This window comes from Lissotriton vulgaris, chromosome 1_2 (assembly GCF_964263255.1).
Source record: "Lissotriton vulgaris chromosome 1_2, aLisVul1.2, whole genome shotgun sequence".
Lineage (NCBI taxonomy): Eukaryota > Metazoa > Chordata > Amphibia > Caudata > Salamandridae > Lissotriton > Lissotriton vulgaris.
Genome location: NC_141686.1, coordinates 123,922,047 through 123,943,954, shown reverse-complemented (window position 1 = coordinate 123,943,954; position 21,908 = coordinate 123,922,047). Strand labels below are relative to the sequence as shown.

Sequence of the window (21,908 nt, the reverse complement as noted above, 5' to 3'; positions counted from 1 at the left end):
ATATCTAACCCTAAAATGGACACATATATTCCTATCAGTCACTCCTATGGCAGGCCTTATCAATCCTGAAGGCAGAGTGCTTGGAATTATGTGAGATGGTGCTCTGGCATGAGCTGAGCCCGTTTGCAGCTTGCGGAACCAAGTCCTAATAGCTGTTCCATGATAACGCTATACCATATACTCTTAAGTGCATTATAATCCTCGCGGTTATTTGCCAACTTTGGTATCGCTTTATCAAAACATGTCGAGTAAGGTGTCATACGAATTGGAATACTAACCCCTCGCCAATTCTGGCAACGGGGTTAGCATTCCACCCTTCTAGAGGGACACGACATGTATGTAACAGTGAACCCCGGTTAAAGTTAACTCGAGCCTCAGCATCACAAAATGGATGCTGCCACCACAGACACAAGTCTGACATCCTGCTGCTGGGAGTCCTTCCAGCGAGGAGAGCTCGGACAAAGGGTTTCCTGTCAGGGGCCCTGCTAGCACCATCCCAGACAGGGTTTTGTGTATCCCAGGTAGGCAGGGCTGAGAGGAAGGTGACTGCAAGTGGCACCCCGGTGCTCACTGTGCATAAGCCGGCTCAAACCAGTTCCAGGGGCACCCCAGCCCCTGAGCTGGGGAAAGTCCGGACAAGGGAGAGGGGTGTAACCATCCCCCTCCTGGTCCCACCCATGGGCAGGACCTAGTCGCGTGCCAGCCCCTTTTCTTAGAATAAAGGTAGGAGCAGGCCCCCTTCCCAAATTAGATAATCTTGAATCTTGAACTACTTTCCACGAAAGGAACTCTTGACTTTCTTTGCAGACTCTCCCTTGTGGCTAAGGAGTAGCCACCCTGCACCCGCGTTTGCTGCAAGTCCATCCTCCGGATCAAGACTGACCAGCTCGACGAGACCCGGATTCCCTGGCATCTCTGACCTCTACCTGCATCATCAGCCCAGCTGAGATTCGTGGGTGTGACGAGACCTGAGGGACCGGCCATCTTCAAAACCTGCACGACGCTTAACCAGCACGACCGCCGAGGGATCCTCGAGTGAGTGCACTGGGGTTTGAGAAGCCCCAACCCAGAGCAGCTCCAGCACCGAAGTCCAGCCCCCCAGCATCCACGAGATCTGCGTGGGGCCCTTCTGCTCTTTGCTGCTTGCCACGTTGTCCGGTCACTTGCCCGTTGGCTAGTGGCCCTCCTGACGACGTACCACAACGTTTTCACAACTGGTCTGGTTGCTCCAGACTGGCCCTTGCTCCCTTCCAAAAGAGGAGCACCCCGGACCCTCCTGGTCCACTCCAGACGCCATCTTGACTCCACCGCGTGGGCTTGCCTTTGCCACGGCTTGTTGCTCCAATCCTGGTTCCTGCATCGCCAACAGAAGAGACCATCGTGGGACAGCTCGCACCTCCAGCCTGGTCGCCGACAACGCCTCCTGGCCCGTGTGACTGCAGAGTCCAGCGTCACCCACTCACCTGATCGAGGTGACTTCATCCGGTGCCATCCTGGTGCCCACACAATCACTGGCTAGTGATTAAGAACTGAGTCCCCTCTGCTTTCAGGTCGTCTTTATCACCGATCCAGGCTTGGATCACACCGAACATCTTCACTGGTCGCCTCCCAGCAACTTCTTCTTTCAGGCTCCATAGACTACAACGAGGATTCCCGACGTCTTTTGAACCTTATTCAGCCGCAGCCCCTGGGCTAGGTAACCCGAGCATTTCGGTGCTCCAACGCAGGTTCACTATCCAAGTGTCCAGATCCTTTTTCGTTTTAAGTCTACCTAGTCGGATTCGTCCGAAAACAGTAACTTTAGAAATACTAGCCTCCATAGACTTTGTCCCGCATCCCGCGTGAGAGTGCACACTCTGCACCCGATCTCCCTAGGCCTCCTGCTCCTAACCTTAGGGTTCAGTAGTGTAGTCCTAGCGATCCTGAAGCCTCTGGATTTTGTTACTTACCTGCTAGTATTTTGCATTCCACTTTTTGTGTATATGGTTTCTCGTGCCCCTCGGGCATTTGTATAAATTGTGCAACTTGTAGTATTTTCATAAGAGTTTTGTATTGTGCTTAGCTCCCTGACTCATAAAGAGTTCAGGGTAGACTTGTTATAAATAAATATACTTTATTTTTCATAACAACTTGTGTGGTGTCCTTTCACTTGGTGTTCAAGGGGTATATGTGATGGTAAAACAGCTGGCTTAACACACCCTCTAGAGTTTAGCCTAAAGACTGCTTTTGTCCACGCTACTAGGATAGCTGGTCTATAAGGTTGACTTACAACCAATCATCAATAAGGGTAGTTTGGTATGATACACAGTGATCACTAGAATAGTGAGCACTATATATCACGCCAACTTCTCACAGCGGTTTCCTTATATGACTGGCCATGTCGGCCGGCACTTTGGGTGCAAGACAGCAGTCTACCGCTCTCTGGTGTAAGAGATCGTCCGGGTTCAGAAACTCCCCCTGCGAAGAGAGGCCTGTGTATGGGGGAAGTTCCGACCCTCCCATGGGGGTGGTTGTCGGGCACCACGGTCTAGAACCATCCCTGTCTGATGTGTTGGGGAGTCATCTGCCTCCCCCTGGTCCGCCTGTGGTGGTGTGAGCGGGTCTATCGCTGAGGGACCTGGTATCTGGGGTTCTAGAATGGGTTAGGCATCCAAAAAAGCCTTCTTGAGGTGAGCAAAAGCATTGAGATCAACTTCGGGGTCATCTGTGCGCTTGCATTTCTCCGAGTTCTAAAGGTGGGTTAACCGGTGGTGTAGCTGACTGACCTGGAGGTAGGGGGGCCAGGGGTCAATTGGTATCTTCCCTCGATTTGAGGGGTTGCTGGCACTGCACTTGGAGTGCTGGCAGTTTCTTCTCCAGGGGGGCTACTACCAGAAACACAGCCCTGAGGATGGAGGCGGCCATCTCCTCACAGAACTGGTCATTTATGAGGAGGTATGTAACTTCTTCCTTCTCCCTCCTCCATTAATTCCCATGTTTCCTCATAATCCATTGAATCCATCTGGACACGGGAGCAGACCTCCCACACTCAATATTGCCTGATAAGTAACAGTTCACCAAAATGGGACTGCCCCCTGGGGTTCTGAGGGGTGATCAATTGCCTGGGGTGTCCCTTAGTTTCTAAATGTTTTAACCCTTAGGGTGTTGTCCCTTCAGGCGCCCGCTCTCTAACTCAAATGATAACCCCTTAGGGATTGCTAGTGGTGCATGAAAAGAGCCGACTCATGTGTTTCTGGGCTATAAATAGACCGCTCGCTCAAGCAGTAATTGACAAAGCTTCCCCTGTGTCTCTTGCTGCATCCGGAACATTCGGCTATGACCGTCAGTGATACTGACTTGTTTCGGCTGCCGGGGCGTTGGGGACATGCTGCACATGGAACTAAACACAAGCCCATATCCGGTCGGAAGACCACACTGCGCTTCTGCGAGCCTGATTGACGGCTACCACTTAGGAGCGATGAGCTCCTGTGGCAATATTGAACTAAATCACAATTCACTGACGGCGACCGCCAATAACCGTAAATAAACCAAGACATGGCTGCGTTGCTTCTGGAGCAGCGAAGAAAGAGGGGGCTAGAAGAGATGCACAGGACGTTATACGGCAGACAGGGACAATGGGTTGTGTTCTCATTCAGAACACAGGCTCCCACTGAAAAAAGGGGTGGTTGGGGAAATCCTTGCACCCTGTGGGGGCACCCAATGGTGCCTGCCACATTGTGCATGGTCGGAAAGAGGGGCCCCACCATGGTCCCACGAGCCACAACCGGTCACCTCCAGGTTAAGAGGGCCTCTAACTGACCCCCAAAGAAAGATTTCAGCAGCCGTTTAGTGTCAGGCAATCCGAATCGGGACGGCTGTCCGAATTGGTCCTCTTAATCGCTTTCTCGGAAACTGTGTCCATTGAGCTGTACGATTCGGCTCCAAAGACTCAGCCTGTCCGAATGCCTTCTGGAACTGAATCGAAGAGCTCGATTGGTTTCCGGGCATTGTAATCAGTTGGTGGGAAATGTGTACGATTCGGTCGGAAATAAGGGTTCCGAATCGGGTTCTGGGATGCTGAATCTCATTTGGAGTCTTTCTAAACAACATCGTAATCGGCCCCTAAGAAGAAAGTGTCCACACTCCGTACGTAGGGGAAATTGCATTTATTCACAGACAGCACTTGTTCTACAAACTACAACACATTTCGGCTGAACTCGCAGCACTTTTCAACCTTTAAATGTAACAACCGGGTTCCACTTTTATAAATGTTCTCCACAGGTGAGGATAAATGCATATACAGAGAAAAGTTACTCTTATTCGTGTGGTTTTTTCAAATGTTAAATTCATTGTATTTTGATATAGTAGTCACTTGTGAGGAACTAATAATAAAACCATCTGCTCTTCTTTACCGTTTTTTATACTTGTCCAACAGATAAATCAATTTCATTTTGGCTTCTTGTGCACTGCATAAAATTAAGGCTTCTTTCACATGTTTTTACCTGGTTTCTGGCAGTCTTTAAAATGTATATATACCTATACATATGTGTGCTCTGGGGTCCCCGTACATCGGCAGGACTATTCAATGCTTATGTCTTTTCCCCTAGCAAAGAACTAGGATTACAGGTAGGCAATTTATCTTTCCTGGCCTTTCCAAAGTAAGGTGAAGATACTGTATAAAAGTGACTTTGGAAAAAGTGCTCTCAGGTCCCCGCCCATGAGCCAGCTGTTCACTACTTATAATTTCCATTCATTAAATCTTTATTTCCGTTAGGTGAACCATAAAAGAATACAGTACAATGTTTATACATTCCTCATGAATTAAAATACCAGAGAAAAAAAATTTGGCTACCTAGGGCTTTAGATTAATCGAGATATTAAAAAGTCCTACAGAGACATGTAAATTCATCGATCGAGTTAATACATATTTTAATAATAGATAAATAAGTACAAACTTAAAAACTACCAGGAGCTAATATATTAAAAAGGTGCATTGAATATGTATATAGATCATAGCAATCTGAGAAACACTATACAAGAAGCAATTAAGACTTAGATATATAAAAGTGGCTTTTAGTGCTTGATCTCCTTAGCTTGACATAGTTCTCATTCTGTGAGTTAAATTTTAAAACCAATTTATGTCTTATTAATTAACATCCTGATTGTACAATTACATTTTTAGGCCATATCTTTTCCTGACTATTGCCACAGCAAGGAGAAAACGGCTCAGGCTAAATACTATGGTCTGTGACGTGTCCCCCTTGAACACTTTCTCCATCCTTAATTTTCCGGAAGCCTAAAAGGAGGCAAATGGGTTTAATCCATTTTTTCCTAGCTTGCAAATATGCAGGACAAAGGAATAGGACATGGGGCTCATCTTCCCTAGCACCTGAGTCACACAGTTCGCACACATCGAGTTTAGAGTTTACTGTAAGCCCCTTGTTACACGCCCACTTGGATGTTCTAGATTTAATTTGTAGAATGCCATAGCGATACTTTAGGTACAAAAAATTGGCCATTACAGGCAAGATTTCGTCCATGAAGCATTCAAATTTACTTTCAGTTTTAACATCAAAGAATTGGAGGGTCAGTTTTCCAACTTTAGAATTTTGTAATATACAGCTATGGATATAGTCCCAGTACCTTGTCTTCAGGCGTTTTTTTGAAAGGTGAGTAAGGGAGTCAGGATCTGACCAAAAGCTGTATAGGCCCAGTTTTAAGAACCAATCAATCAATCAATCAAGAAATTTATATAGCGCTTCTCACCCGGAGGGTCTCAAGGCGCTTGGGGAGGGGGGGTCTGCTACTGCTTGAACAGCCAGGTCTTGAGTTGCTTCCTGAAGGAGAGGTGGTCTTGGGTCTGACGGAGGAGGATGGGGAGGGAGTTCCATCGAGAACCAATTCTCGATGTGCACTAGCCATGCCAACCGGGTAACATTCTTTATTTGCATTATTTCATTTAATGCTTCTCTATAGTCCACTAACTCGTCAGTGGACCACAGGCAGACCAAGTATAACAATGGACGTAAGAAAGCATAATCATCAGAACGATGTACATTCAAATCCCAGAGCAAGGGAATTAAAGGGGTACAACCTGAAACAGCTAGAAGTTGTCTGAAGAAATTGTTTTCTTGTACAGAGAAGACATCTCTTCCTACATGGCCCCACAATTCTGCCCCATATAAAGCAGCCAATTGAGCTTTGTACTTATATAGCTCAATTGCTGGTGAGACTGCTCGAGCAAAGCTGTTCTTGTGCTTCCTAATTATTGGCGCTTGATTTTATATTAGTGATAGCCTCGATTTTTCTATTTGTGACTTTCAGTTCATTTTAGTGTCGAGGGAGATACCCAAATATTTAAAATTTTGGAAGTTGTTTTCTTTTCACTATTGACACTAAAAGTTTTGTTAAAACCTTTGTGGGGAATGATCACCATGACCTTAGTTTTGGAAGAATTAATTTCAAGGCTTTTGTCCAAGCAATAAGACCGAAATTTATTCAACAAATTCTGTTGGCCTTTTGGGGTCTGTGAGATTAAAATGGTATCATCCGCAAATAATAGTGCCGGAACAGCTTGACCACACTGCTTGGGAGAGTCATGCTCGCAGCCCAAGAGGGTGTCTGGGATGTCATTTACATAAAGAGAGAAGAGCGTTGGCGCCATAACCCAGCCTTGCCTAACACATCTCTTTATATCTATTCTCTCTGATAACTCTCCATTGGGTCCCCACCTCACTCTTGCATAGTTTACCTCATGCAGCCTGATCAGTTGGTGAAGGATGTCCCTGGGGACACCCATGTCCCTCAGTGATTTCCATAATTTCCCCCTCGGGACCAAATCAAAGGCCGCCCTCAGATCCACAAAGGCGACATATAGGCGAAAGTTCCTTATATTAATATTTTTCCAGATTAAGCATAAAAATCTAAAAACCTGATCCACTGTGCTAATTCTGGCTCTAAAACCTGCCTGGTATTTTGTAAAAATAGAATTTTCCTCGATCCACATATTCAATTTGTTTAAAAGTTGACGGGCAACATTTTTTTGGAGCACATCTATCAGACTAATTGGTCTGTAGTGCGATGGATTGAGTCTGTCTCCTTTTTGAAGATAGTCACAATTTCTCCGCCCCGCCAGGTCTCCCGAATTGGAGCTCCTCTTAGGATCTCATTACTGAGCAAATTAATATACGGAGCCCACAAAAGGTTCTCATGTTTCCAAAGATCGCCAGGTATACTATCCGGTCCCGGGGCTTTGCCCTGTTTGACTGCATTAATGGCTAATATAGTGTCAGCCAAACTGAATTTTAAGGATGTATCACAAGTGTCTAGTTCTGTGCTTTCGTATATCCACTCTTCATCATCCCCACCACATGAATACAGTGTTGAGAAATGTTTTACCCAGACACTTTCCTCAATAAACCTATCTCTTGATCGGGCACTATCTTTAGTCCCCCCAGCAATAAGCTTCCAAAACGAGGATTGGTCTTTCAGTTTGCATGCTAGACGCAAATCTGAACAGACTTTTTTGTCCCATCCCTTTTTTGCTAGCAGAATGGTTTTTTTGTAATGCTTTCTCTTATCCCTGATATTATTAATTTCATTCCCTTTTACAGCTTTTATTAACTCTGATTTGGCCTGGCGACAGGCTCTGTTATACCAGAGTCCTTGCTTCGGGCACTTATTATGGCTGAGTTGTGCTCTTTTAATCCCTTTTGAGCGGATCTCACTAAGCTGCAATGCCAGGTTCCCATGGACTTCTATTAAAGAGAACCCCTCAAAATTGGTATCAACTACTGGTGACATTAGTGTTACATAGAGATCATAGATTTTCTTAATGATGCTCGCATTGCCCATAATGGCAGGCCAATGTAGAGTCCCCTGAGCGGGAACTAGGATTACCGGTAGGAAAGCATTTATTTTTTCAGCCTGTAGAATGCAGTTCTTAATGGAAGGCTTTATGAATGTGAACCAGGGGCGTAATACAGGCCCCTGCAGACCCCGTGGTACGGGGGCCCCTCACCCTCCAGGGGGTCCCGTCAGCACCGCACTTCTGCTGGGGAGGTCTAGATTGAGTCCGGACGGGGCCCCTTCACGTACCCTGCAGGGGGACCCCTCAAAGTTTGTTACGGTATGTCATTATAATAATTTGACGTCTAGAAGCAAACGATGTGTCTGCCACTAAGAACACTAATTCACTTTAGTACATGTGAAGGTAATCAATGCTTTTTCAGGTATGGTTAATGTCTAAAGTATGTAGAGATCATATGAAATTGCTGTCATTAAAATGCACTGATTAATTTAATCCATGCATTATTTTTCCTTATTTAGACAGACCTAATGCACCTGGAAACTCAGATCCTTGAAGTTCAGCATAACTGGACATCCCTCAAGCAGGACCTATTGGAACTTACTGGGTTGATGACGATTTTACATGAAGCTGACAAGTTATTTCAAGTGTTGTACCATGAGGACACAGTAAGCAGAAGCAATTGTTTTGTCCTTGTCAGTACATAAGAAAGAGAGTACGTCATTTAATAAGATGTCACAACATTCAACGGAATAGTGTAGTGTACATGCACTGTTGTTGTGTCACATATAAGCTCGTAAATTCTGAACCTAGATATAAATATTTGTGATGTAACAAATATTTATAAAATACCATGACCTTGATAAGAACATTAGAACATTAGCAGAAAGCCTGATGTGTTCTGCCAGTCTTCCCATTCTTTTTCTTTCATCTCCCTCTCCCTTTGCATTTTCACTTGATGATTTTTCACCTTTCACTTGGGTCACAACTATTTTTCTTTTATCCAACATCATAATAGTGATTAGCTTCAAATCAGCTTCTGATTGCCATGTTCTTCTTTTCATTTGTTATTGAGGATGTGCAGCAATACAAATCCAAGTTTCTCAAGACCTTTGTATGTTTGTGTTTCAAGATATTTCTCTTGTCTATAATTCTAAAAGGTTGTCAAATACTTAGCTATTTACATTCTTTAATTTAGACTTTTAGATCTTTTTTTAAATTATTGATTAAAATTGTAGAAGGTATTCTCCATAGCGGTTTGATATCTTAATTTGGTCCCCCACGCTTCTCGTCTATAGGAACTTCTCACTGCCCTCATTTTATCCTTATATACAATACATGATTGCTGATATTTGTGAGAGAATGCAACCCATACTGCTCTATTGAGGGATATTTTTAGTTTAAATTACTAGAATATGTACCATTTATTCAGAGGAATTGGTGTACATTTTATTGTCTTTCTATTTTGAATTGTAAAAAGGGAAGATGTAATATAATTCCATTTATCAGTCATGGAGCCTATCCCCACCTGGCACTGTTCACTATCACTTGTTATTACTTCAGCAGCCTGCTATATATCTTCATCTTTATCTATGTGCCATACCAGTCTCTTCAGATTGTAAGTAGAACGGACAATATTAAGGATCTCATTGGCCAAAAGACAAGGAAGAACCAACAACATAGGGATTAAGGGTATAGCACAGAGAAATCTAAGAGCTATCTTTTTTTTAAAAACTTTTTTAGCCAATTCTGCATTGGACACCCACAAAATTGAGTTATCATTTTACTCGGATAAGCTGTGGGGTAGGACATTTGTGCCGGCACAGTGATTCCACACACAAATATGTGGACAATGTGTGTTTTTCATCTAATTTTGAGGTTTGCAAGGGATTCTAGGGAGGAAAACGTTGGAGGATCCATGCTTGCCATAACTTGTCTAGTTTTCAGAAATGTGTGGGTTTGGTAGTTTCCCAAGATGGCCGCCGAGCCCGGGACCAAAAACCCAGGCAACCTCCCCTTGCAAAACCAGGTTGTTTTGTGATGTCTCCTCAATACATTTTGGGCCTTTGCCTTTCATGGGTACTTGACCAACCCACATGAGTACCATTTTTATCCGGAGACCTGGGGGAATGCTTGGTGGTAGGAAATTTGTGGATCCCTGCAGATTCCTGCACTTTGCCACCCAGAATTGTGAGAAAAATTTGATTTTTTTCAGCTAAATTTGAGGTTGCAGGGGTTTCTGGGTAGGAAAACGTTGGGGGCTCCACACAAGTCTTACCTCACTGGAGTCCCCGGGGTGTCTAGTTTTCAGAAATGTGTGGGTTTGGTAGGTTTCCAAAGATGGCCACCGAGCCTGGGGCCAAAAACTCATGGGACGCCCCTTGCAAAACCAGGTTGTTTTTGTGATAGGTAATTTTGATGTCTTCCCAATGAGTTTTGGGCCCTTGCCTGTTGAGGGTACTTGACCCACCCACACAAGTGAGGTACCATTTTTTTCAGAATTTTATCGATCCACAGAGATTCTAGAACTTGCCACCACAGAAATGTGAGGAAAATGGGGGTTTTTTGGACAAATTTTGAGGTTTGCAAGGGATTCTGGGTAACAAAACCTGGTGTTAGCCAGACAAGTCACTGCATCCTGAATTTCCCTGGGTGTCTAGTTTAAAAAAATGTATAGGTTTACTAGGTTTCCCTGGGCACTGTTAGAGCTAGGGTTCAAACTCTACATCTAGGCACTGTGCTAAAAAGGGTCTGTTTTCACTGTGAAAATGTGGTTTGTCCACGTTACGATTTGGCCTGTTTCCGTTCACGGGCACTAGGCCTACCCACACAAGTGAGATACCATTTTTCTCTGAGGACATTAGGGAATGCGGGGTGGATGGAATTTTGTGGATTCCAGAACTTTCCACCACAGAAATGTGAGTTAAATGTGTTTTTTTTTTACAAAGTTTGAGGTTTGCAAGGAATTTTGGGTAACAGAACCTGATGAGAGCCAGACAAGTCACCCCATCCTAGATTTCCCTGGGTGTTTAGATTTAAAAAAATGTATAGGTATGATAGGTTTCCCTAGATGGTGGCAGCGCTAGTATTCAAAATCTAAATCTAGGCACTTTGCAAAAAAAGGGTCTGTTTTGACTGTGAATATGTGGTGTGTCCAAGTTGCGTTTTGGGCGTTTCCTGTTGCGGGCACTACACCTACACACACATGTGAGGTACCATTTTTATCAGGAGACTTAGGGGAACACAACATTGTAGACCAACTGTAATTACCTATTGCCTTTCAATGAATTTCCGCCTTCCAAATGTAAGACAGTGGGTAAAAAATAAGTCACTTTGAAAAATGACCTATATTTCACATGCTGGTATGGGTACCCACAATTTCGGAGATATGCAAATAGCTATTGTTTCTAAACTCTATATTTTGTTCCCATTTCAGAAATACATAGGTGACTTTCATACCAATTTTTCCCTATTTATATTTTCCCAAATTAATTGCTATATACCCGGTCCACAATTAAAAACCATTGCAAGACGCTGCTCATTTATTGTCTCAGGGTACCTTGGGTTCTCTTCCAGGGATACTCCTCAATAGTCATAAGCAGTGAATTATCCCCGCCCATGTGCGGGACCCTGGAGCTTATAGCAATATATATATATATATATATATATATATATATATATATATATATATATATATATATATATATATATATATTGCTATAAGACCCTGGAGCTTATAGCAATATATATATATATATATTGCTTTAAGCTCCAGGGTCGGGCAGATCCATTACGGAGCGGCATCTGCAAGTGGATTCCCGTCCTCACCTACACATAAATCAAGCTGCTGCTCGTGTGCTACTCGAAGGTGGACAACCTTGGAGCGATCATTTACATGCGGCCGTCCAGCCGCAGAGTATGCACCACCCCGCTATCCTTGGGGGTCACGTCAGTGAAGCAGCAGCCGTACATGGAATCGAGGACGGGCACTCTTGCGGGGTCCATACAGGACTTGATTTGTGCTTTCCGCACCACACTTCCCATAATGCACAGTCTCATTCGAGCCTCCCATTGGTGGGTGTGTCATATGGAAAATGGAGAAGTGGGTTAGCGGTCACGCACGCCGCTTGCGTTAAAGCCCCTGAAGAGAAGCATATGGAGCTTCGAAACGCGTCGGGCAGATCCATTACGGAGCGGCATCTGCAAGTGGATTCCCGTCCTCACCTACACATAAATCAAGCTGCTGCTCGTGTGCTACTCGAAGGTGGACAACCTTGGAGCGATCATTTACATGCGGCCGTCCAGCCGCAGAGTATGCACCACCCCGCTATCCTTGGGGGTCACGTCAGTGAAGCAGCAGCCGTACATGGAATCGAGGACGGGCACTCTTGCGGGGTCCATACAGGACTTGATTTGTCCTTTCCGCACCACACTTCCCATAATGCACAGTCTCATTCGAGCCTCCCATTGGTGGGTGTGTCATATGGAAAATGGAGAAGTGGGTTAGCGGTCACGCACGCCGCTTGCGTTAAAGCCCCTGAAGAGAAGCATATGGAGCTTCGAAACGCGTCGGGCAGATCCATTACGGAGCGGCATCTGCAAGTGGATTCCCGTCCTCACCTACACATAAATCAAGCTGCTGCTCGTGTGCTACTCGAAGGTGGACAACCTTGGAGCGATCATTTACATGCGGCCGTCCAGCCGCAGAGTATGCACCACCCCGCTATTCTTGGGGGTCACGTCAGTGAAGCAGCAGCCGTACATGGAATCGAGGACGGGCACTCTTGCGGGGTCCATACAGGACTTGATTTTTGCTTTCCGCACCACACTTCCCATAATGCACAGTCTCATTCGAGCCTCCCATTGGTGGGTGTGTCATATGGAAAATGGAGAAGTGGGTTAGCGGTCACGCACGCCGCTTGCGTTAAAGCCCCTGAAGAGAAGCATATGGAGCTTCGAAACGCGTTGGGCAGATCCATTACGGAGCGGCATCTGCAAGTGGATTCCCGTCCTCACCTACACATAAATCAAGCTGCTGCTCGTGTGCTACTCGAAGGTGGACAACCTTGGAGCGATCATATATATATATATATATATATATATATATATATATATATATACAAACAAAATCTTCAAATCAGCAAACTCCTGCAATGAAGACACGGACCCAAGGCTGCAGTAAGGGTGATTTATTTCAACCTCTCAGGCGACGCGTTTCGAGCAACTAGTGCTCTTGATCACACACCATACACCTGGTCAGCAAACATTTATATACACTTTTTTTACTACATGATGCTCCACCTTCTTTGTGAATCACATGGTGCATAGATGAAATACTCATCAATGCTTTTAGTGAGTGCACACCCATATAAAACTCAAAAGGCACTGAACACAATATAACTGCATGAATGCATAAACCATTTCTTTCTCATGTTCCACTCCTGATTTCTGAAGTCATGACAAATAACATCGTTAAAGCAATACTCCAACAAAAACTTGAAACAAAGTATAAACAAATAGAAAAAAATATATATATATATATACAAATTTCCTATATACATTAATTTACATATAATTTATCTATATACATCTTTATTTACAACTTTCAAATTTCATGACTTGGTTTCACAGTACCTAGTAATGTATATACTGGATTTCAGAGTTCACATATGAGAATTAAATCCCTATTTGAATATATCAAACGTGCTCCAAGTGCCCATAATATTGAACAAACCCTAAGTGATTACTAAAATAAAAGTTGAAACATGATAATATTAAAACAGTGAAAGCAAAGAAAACCTTATTGTTGATAACAAAAAGTAACCAATCATTAATATGTACATAGTGTTGGGATGAGAGTCTAACAATTACGAAGCTTAGTACCAGCTTTCATAGTCTTTTAAGTTGAAATTTCTCAACTGTTTCACCCAAGGTGCAACTTGATGCAGTTAAATTTTCTGTATTTCATACGCATTCTTTAGTTCTGAAAGACCTTAAAAAAATGAGATATAAGAAAACCACATAAATGTTCGTCCTATATCTACTTATGAAGTAGCCTGTATTACACACAAAGTGAGCAGAAATCATGTGCATTATTATAACAAATGATGTAAATCTTCTCTTGTATCCAGTCCGTTGGGATATTTACTGTCCAGCTCAACTATGTATTCTGTTTCTTTCTTCCTTAGTAATCTTTCTCTGTCACCACCTTGATTGAGGGGAGCCACCACATCTATGACAAAGTATGTCAACTTTGACAAATCATTGTTATGAGTTGACCTGAAGTGGCGTGCTACCGGGTATGTGTTATCATTATTTACTATTGCACATAAGTGTTGCAGGATCCTGACATGCACTTGCAGTTTGGTACTGCCTACATATCGTAGGCCACAGGTGCATGTCAGGACATATACTGCAAACTCACTGTGACAATTGTAATTACCCCGGATAGCTTTTCTGATGGAACTAAAAGGTGTGTTATAATGAGTGGTATTTACACCAAACTTGCACGCCCTACATGCACGCCCTACATGAGGAGCATTTAAAGAAACCTTTCTGTTTCAGCCAGGCACTGCCACTACCCAGCTCTAGACTGTTTTTCACCAGACTATTGTGCATGCTTTGGGCTTTTTTATAGGTTATTGTGGGAGTGATTGGAAATGTATCATCATCAGCAGTGCATTGCGGGAGCGCGAGTTATAGTTAGCTGAAGTAACTGTAACGGGGGAATTTCATTGGTTTTATATGAGTGAAATGTCCAGCTAACTATAACATGTATCAAACCTATGGTTTTTTTCAGTGAATTTCATAGGTTTTGTAAATGCTACTTCCTAACTATAACGTGTGTAAAACCTATGGTTTTTTCAGTGAATTCCATAGGTTTTTTAAATGCTACTTCCTAACTATAACGTGTGTAAAACCTATGGTTTTTTCAGTGAATTTCATAGGTTTTTAAAATGCTAATTCAGAACTATATCGTGAATGCAACCTATAGTTTTGTCAATGAAGTTCTGCCAATATTTTTTTCGGAAAGAAACCGTTTTCTTGACTGTAAAAGTTGTATAGAGACTCCTTGTAAAGCGGTAGTGGATTAGGAAGTCTCTACCTTGCCTTATTTTGAACGTATTGAAATTTGTCAGTAAATGGAAATCGCCTTTGTAAACTTTCGTGCGCGACCCGGTGCGCGCACCCTCTGCACCAGTTGTCAATAAATGGAGATTGCCTTTCTAAACTTTCGTGCGCGACCGAGTGCGCGCACCCTCCTATATATTTCGAGAAAACATTGCAATTTAAACTCATTGAGTTTCTTCATAGACCCCTCAAAGAACTTATAGTACGTCAAAGAGACTGTACCTAGGCTTCTTTTTTATTGTTATGAAACTTTTCAGTAAATGGAGCCGAATGTCTTTTTAAACTTTCGTGCGTGACCAGATGCACACACCCCGGTATTTTTTCAAAAACATAAAAGGTTTTATACTTTAACAATTGTATGCTTGAATCCACCTCAGAAGATATACAAAATCAGGATGTCTTTAGGTTTACTCCTTTTCACGTTTTGAAACTTTGCTGAATTAGACCGCTACTTCCAAATGACGGACGTGACCAGATACTGTCACCGCGTACACGTCCTGAGACGCACATGTGAAGTCATGTGACTTGAAAACAATACTTCCAATTGGTTCTTAGTAGTTTCTATTCTGGAATTTTCACGGAGCACTCCACCCACTTCCCTCACTATCTTTTGTACTCTCAAGAGAGAACAACGTCCTACATCTTTCGGAAGACTTTGCTGAAATGGCTGCCGCTTCGCATTCATCTTCCGAATTTGAACAAAATGATCGACTACCTTTAAGAAGAAAAAAAGAATCTTTCATCTGGCAATTTTTCACTTATCCTCAAGATCAAAAGAAAGTGAATGCGCCAAAAGTAACCTGCACGATATTGACTCGGTTCTCTCAAGAGGAAATCCGTCCACAAAATATTCCTTTTCCATACATACCATGATCCGGCATGTCAAACAAGTGCACCCTGTGCAATTTGAAAAGGCATCGACAAGAGCCCTGGCCACGCTATTACCATCAGAGGTGGCCAGCACATCTTCTGGTCGACGACCTGTATCTCCATCGAGTGCAGAGATGGACTTGAGACCATATTTAGCGAAGGTGCACATGAAATGCAACGACTGTGGAGAAATTCTTCTGTACGGAGAGCAGAGCCTCAATCTTATTAAACTAAAAATTGAGAGTCATGAATGCTCCGAGAAAAGATAAATTTTTTCATTTCATTTTGATCCTGTGTCACAGTTGAAAATGTCGGTGCAAGTTTAAAAAATCAAAAACAACATAACACTTGTTTTAAAAAAAAGAAAAAAAAGTTATTTTCAGAACTAACTCATTGTACCAAAAAGAGCTCTATTCACAAGCTGAAATATCAATGCTTTTTTTCAGGACAATTATGTAAAAAAGCGACGATACTTCGGAATATTATGGAGACGTAATACATTATCGTCGATTTCATCCACAGGACACTGCCGATAAAACAACAATAATAGCCTTCATAATATGATCTATGAATTGCAACCGAAACCTACGTTACTTGTCTTTACATCTAACATTAGATTCGATTGCAATTCATAGAGCATATTATCAACGCCATTATCGCCACTATATCTGCAGTTTTCTGCAGATAAAAGCGGCGTTAATGTTTTACCTATCCTTGAAAATATTCTGCTGCACCTTCTTGAAAACGGCATTACATCGCCTGCTGTAAGACCACTTTGCATATGTTGCGTATAGTAAGTTACTGACATGCAAAGTGGGCGTAGGTCAAAGCACATTCAAAATGTGGTTGGAGTGCAAAACACCCTATCACAAAAAGAGGTGTTGCGAGAAAAAGAGGTGGAATAAACTAGTTTATCGCAGAACTATTAAAGCCTGCTCTAATCAAACATTCGACATCGTTAACATAAGAGTGTAGTAAATAAAACTAAATCCACCCCGTCCCCTAATTACAAGGCACACATTACTGTGTGAAAACAACGTTTGTTTTCACGCGATAATGTTAAGTACCGCGGCTGTTACAGGATTTACTATCACATATGTGTTCCCATTGATATTAAAGCACTAACACCGTGGACAATTCCACCGATAGCGGCGATATTTTTAACGCCGAGCAGCGGCGATTTTTATTGCTTAGGGGCCTTGCTAATATGAAGGTTTATCTCCTAAGTCTCTGATTCTCAAACTGTGCAACGCGGCTCCCCTGTGTGCTGTAATGAGGTGCCAGGGGCGCCGCGCACACTCTAGAGTGACTAACCATCTATAAATTCCACGGACATCCATACCCTGTTATCTGTAATTGTGGCCATCAAAAGGAACTGCGCTGCTCCCCTCTGAGAGACCTCACTCCCACTGCTGCAGAGGCCTCGCAGTCCTCCAGGAGCACAGGAACAGCCCTTCCCACCCATTGGAGTTCTGTGTCGGTCTCATTACCACTTAGTAAATGAAAACGAGCACTGAAGAATATTCAAGTATGTAGTACTACTCCTGCTACAGCATACAGAATGCATTGTGTTAGGTATAAAAATGTGAAACACCCACGCTACAATCCTATAGAACACTTCCTTTAAAGAAGCCTGTGAATAAGTTTAAAAGATCAGGTTAACCTTCTTTTACTCTCTCATCATTCTTAAACATAAGTATTTACAATACTATATTGAACAATGCCATGGTTGCTGCTTTTTAATTTTAAGAATCTTGCAATCATTCGCAAAGCCAATAGTCATGGCTTCTTTTTCGTGACAAAAAACTTTCAATATTACATATCTACATAGAATAACAGAAAAAACATAACACTACAAAGGCCCAACACTCTACTAAACGCAGATTTTTAACCTATGGGGCAGATTTATGTTAACTGGTTCATCCCCAGAGATGCACCAGTTAATGTGCGCCACAGTATGCCACTGCTCCGTCACCCATGGTGCGCCACATTTATAATGTGGTGCACCATGGTGCAAAAACAGCACAGATGCGTAACGCATCTGTGCCGGAAAGGTAATACATTGCTAGAGTTGCGTCGGAAGTGTGATGCAGCTCCAGCAAGGCTCAGCAGTGCACTATATTCACAATGCTGCGTCAATACCTACGCCTGCTTTAAGCACATGCAGAGTTTTGAAACAGCTTGGGCCTGAAAGTGACTGAGTGAAATCTCATGGATTTCACTCAGCCACTTTCAAGACGCGTTCCTGCACAGGAACGCCCCCCCTTCAGAGGAACACTTCCTTATGGTGCAGGGCTTTAGAATGTGACATATCTCCTAGATCCATAACGTTGTAAATATTGTGCATTATTTGCACCATCATTGTATTAAATAAAGTGAAATTGTGGCGCAAAGAGACACAAGGTCATCTTAAATCTGCCCCTATGTGTTTTAAAGTGCCCTCTAAATTACAACCAACACTCTCTTTGAAGAGACCCCCCAGTTTTTTTTAACACCTCTTAACTCCTCCCATGCTCATGACAGAGCCGCTCCGTCACGAGCATCGCCTGAGCTGTCCTCATGACTGACCGGTTTTGTCATGGCCTTGCCGCTGTGCTTGCGCGGCACTGATTTTGCGCCTCCGCGGCGCGTTCTATTGACTGAGCGGGGCCATGACGGAACCGCTCTGTCATGAGCACAGCTCAACCGTGGCTCGTGAAGGAGTGGCTCCATCATGAGCATGCGAGCACCACTCAGCCCCCTGCCACCCTAACGCTGAGGCAGAATTGCCACTGCAGCAAAGGACTTAAAGTCCTGGAAAGAACACCATTTAACATTTAATATCATTTACCACCAATGTTTTCATATATCAGTGTTGCTGAACTCACTCAGTGAAATGTCGCTCATTTCATTAAATCACTTTTAAAGCACGCCTTATGACAATGCCTTATGACAATGCACCCAATCCTATGTGGAAGTGCTTATATTAAACATGACATTGCTATGACCAGGATAGACAAAGAAATGGCACAGTGATGGAAAAGTTTCTTTATTTTTTATACTTACCTAAGAAATAGTAAAAAAAGTAAAAGTAAATTTATTTTAAAAACATAGTATCTGTGGAAGAAAAGTAAAAATAAGATTATAATGTACATTTAATAAAAGAAAAAAAGTAGGAGTCAATGAAACAGAAAGTAAAAGAAAAAAAGACCAAGGGAGAGAGAAAGAGACAGAGACAGAATGTCTACTATATAAATCAATAAATAACTTAATTGAAAGACATAATAGCACTGAAAGAATGAGTGTCTAAACGAAAGTAAAGTAAGAGAGAACATACAAGTATGCTCAGTGATAGTACACAAACTAAACAGTCTCTTACAGAAACACAGTAAGAGTACAGGAATATCTTAAGGAGATAAATAAAATAAAGGAAAAATAGTAAGAGAAACAGAGTGAAAAAGGATGAGTAACAGAAAGTAAACGGGTTACAAATAGACAAGCACTGCAAGACACATATAAATTGAAATAAAGTATGGTCAGAGAAGTAAATTATGGGCCTTATTTATGAAGGCCTTGCACCGCCCATGCGTCACTTTTAACATGGGAAAATTGGTGCATCGGTGGCGCAAGGCTTTCATAAGTGAGCCCCTTTACATTTAAGTCAATAAAGGTGAGTCACTATGAGACAACAGTAGAAAAAAACTGAAGAGATAGATAGACTGAATAAGATAGTGACAGAAAAGATGTTACAGAAATAGAGAAAAAATTAAACAACACATAATGTGAATCAGTTAAACGGAATAAGTGTGACTAAACAGTACTGAGAAAGGAAGGAGATCAAAACAATAAGAATAAGAGAGAGGCAGACAAAAGTCTCGGATGTTATTAGTTGTACTTACCTTATAAATGTAATATCTGTGGAAGACAGTAAAAAAATCTGTTATAATACATATTTCTAAATTCAATGTAACAAAATAACTTAAACAACATATTACATGGTTTATTTTTGCTGTCCTCAGAATACATTGATTTTCACTATAAACAGTGATTTCAATATTAATCATCATATAACAGTGGGGAAAAAAAAACACAATCAAAATGATTGTGTTTAAAAAACCCATACAAAATCTCCATACATAATATAAATACCTGAAAAAAAACATGTCTTAAATGTTTTTCTCTAATTCACAATTTCTTGAGTAAGCACACTACATCTTCCACAGTTACAAACTAATTAAACTATACGACCTATTTTTAAATATATCTCAACAAAGCCCCGTGCAAGTTTCTTCTATAAAAATCTATCTTAAGTACACATTTTCTTCTCTCATACCTTTCCGCGTGGCCAAATTGTATAAGTTAACTCGTTATCTTTTAAATACCTCTCCAAAAAAAACCTTGCGTCCATATATGTTCTAGAATAATTATCTGAAGTACTCATTTTGTTGTCTCATATTTTTCCGCGTGGCCAAATACTATGAGTTAAGTCGTTTTTTTCTGAAATTTCTTAATCTTAGTCTTATCTATTCTTTTCTGAATCTTTCCAGTTAAAATTTGTAACGTGTTCTATACCATCAAACATTAAGTGAACTTGTACCTGATGCTATCACTATGCCAAATACAAATTTCATTTCTAGATTTGCACACCCTCAGTCACATGATATTTGTAAACAACAGAGTTTCATATCTTTACAGTATTAATCTTCCTACACCAAGTCATTTTACTGAAATTTGGGTTGCAAAAATAGCAGATAGGAGTTAGTTAAGGCAAAAGGCAAACGTTTCTTAAAAGTCAATTGACTATCATTGCAAAGCGTCCAGCCTCTTGCACACTTCAAATAAGCTGTGTAATGTCCTGATGATGTTGAAGGCCCTTCATGAAAAATAATGGCTACAGTTACAAATGTTTTTCTAGAACTAGATAATTGAGAAGCCGCAACATTTTTAATTAAAAGTTAACAATTTACTCCCATCAGCTCTGCATTGTTGAAACATTAAAATTACATATTGTCCATATCTGTGGATAAATAAAGTTGATAACATTTCAGACTTACATTGAGAACAGACCATGTTCTGATGCGCATCTTTAACTAGTTTATTAAAAGACACTTCTTTACAGTCTGGTAATGTTAAACTTATAAATCTTTCACTGTGTGTATCAGTAATACTTAAAAATGAGCAATTATCACACTTATGTTCCCATTTATAAGAAAGGCCAAAAAGACTATCAATATCTACACCTTCATCTTCCAAAACTGTAAAGATATACATAATAAATTCCTGACAATCTTGCTGAATATTCTGAGAAAATTGATTTAGTCCTGCACGTATGTCTAAAACATTCCTTAGTTCTGAAACACTTGCTACTTCACTATCACCACTACTACATTTTTCAAATACAGAATTTAATGAACAACAAAATGTTTGCTCCTGATTTTGTACAATCTGTTGCTTAACATTTTTTAGAAAAAAAAAACATTAACTACTACATTTGCATAGCAGTTGACACCAGACCTGTTTTCAAACTTAAATCCAACAATCTCTTCAATACTAAGCTTTGTCTGACGCCTACCAACGACACCTACATCTTTTTTTCCTCGTTTCTCGACTACTTCAGCAAATTTTTCCTCATTTCTCCTTTTCTGACCAATCATACGCCTTTCAATTAAAGGATATTGAGGTAAACTTGGAGCATATTCTCTTCTTAACCTATTATACTCCTTCACACAATTTAAATCTGCACTAATCTTTGTCTCATCATAATCAATTAGATAAAGTCCACATAAAGTTCTAACTCGCGATAAAGCAACATACGCCATACCCTCTTTGAATACAGTCTTTCCAATATTTACCAAAGCACAATCTACACTTAAACCTTGAGATTTGTGAATAGTTACTGCATATGCCAAACAAATTGGAAATTGGTTCCGACGGACATATAAGTCTTTCACAAGCAAAAAACGATTTGAACAGCGACTAATTTGTTGAACTTCCTCAATACCATTTTTTGTTCTTAAAAATTCAATCTCATCTCTATTTGTGTAATTGACAAAACCAACAACATTACCCATTGCTCCATTTACCAATCCTCTTTCTACATGTAAATTTCTTCTTAAAATTATCCGACAATTTAAACATACAT

General features: G+C 41.6%; 1 protein-coding gene across 1 annotated transcript in view; it reads left to right on the top strand.

Moving 5' to 3' along the window:
• The window catches only part of LOC147734664 (uncharacterized), a 5,992,067-nt gene that overhangs the window by 537,728 nt on the left and 5,432,431 nt on the right, over positions 1-21,908 (top strand). The window contains exon 5 of the mRNA XM_086952471.1: positions 8,308-8,454. Coding sequence (XP_086808597.1) covers positions 8,308-8,454 — 147 coding nt within the window. The remainder of the gene's footprint in view (positions 1-8,307; positions 8,455-21,908) is intronic.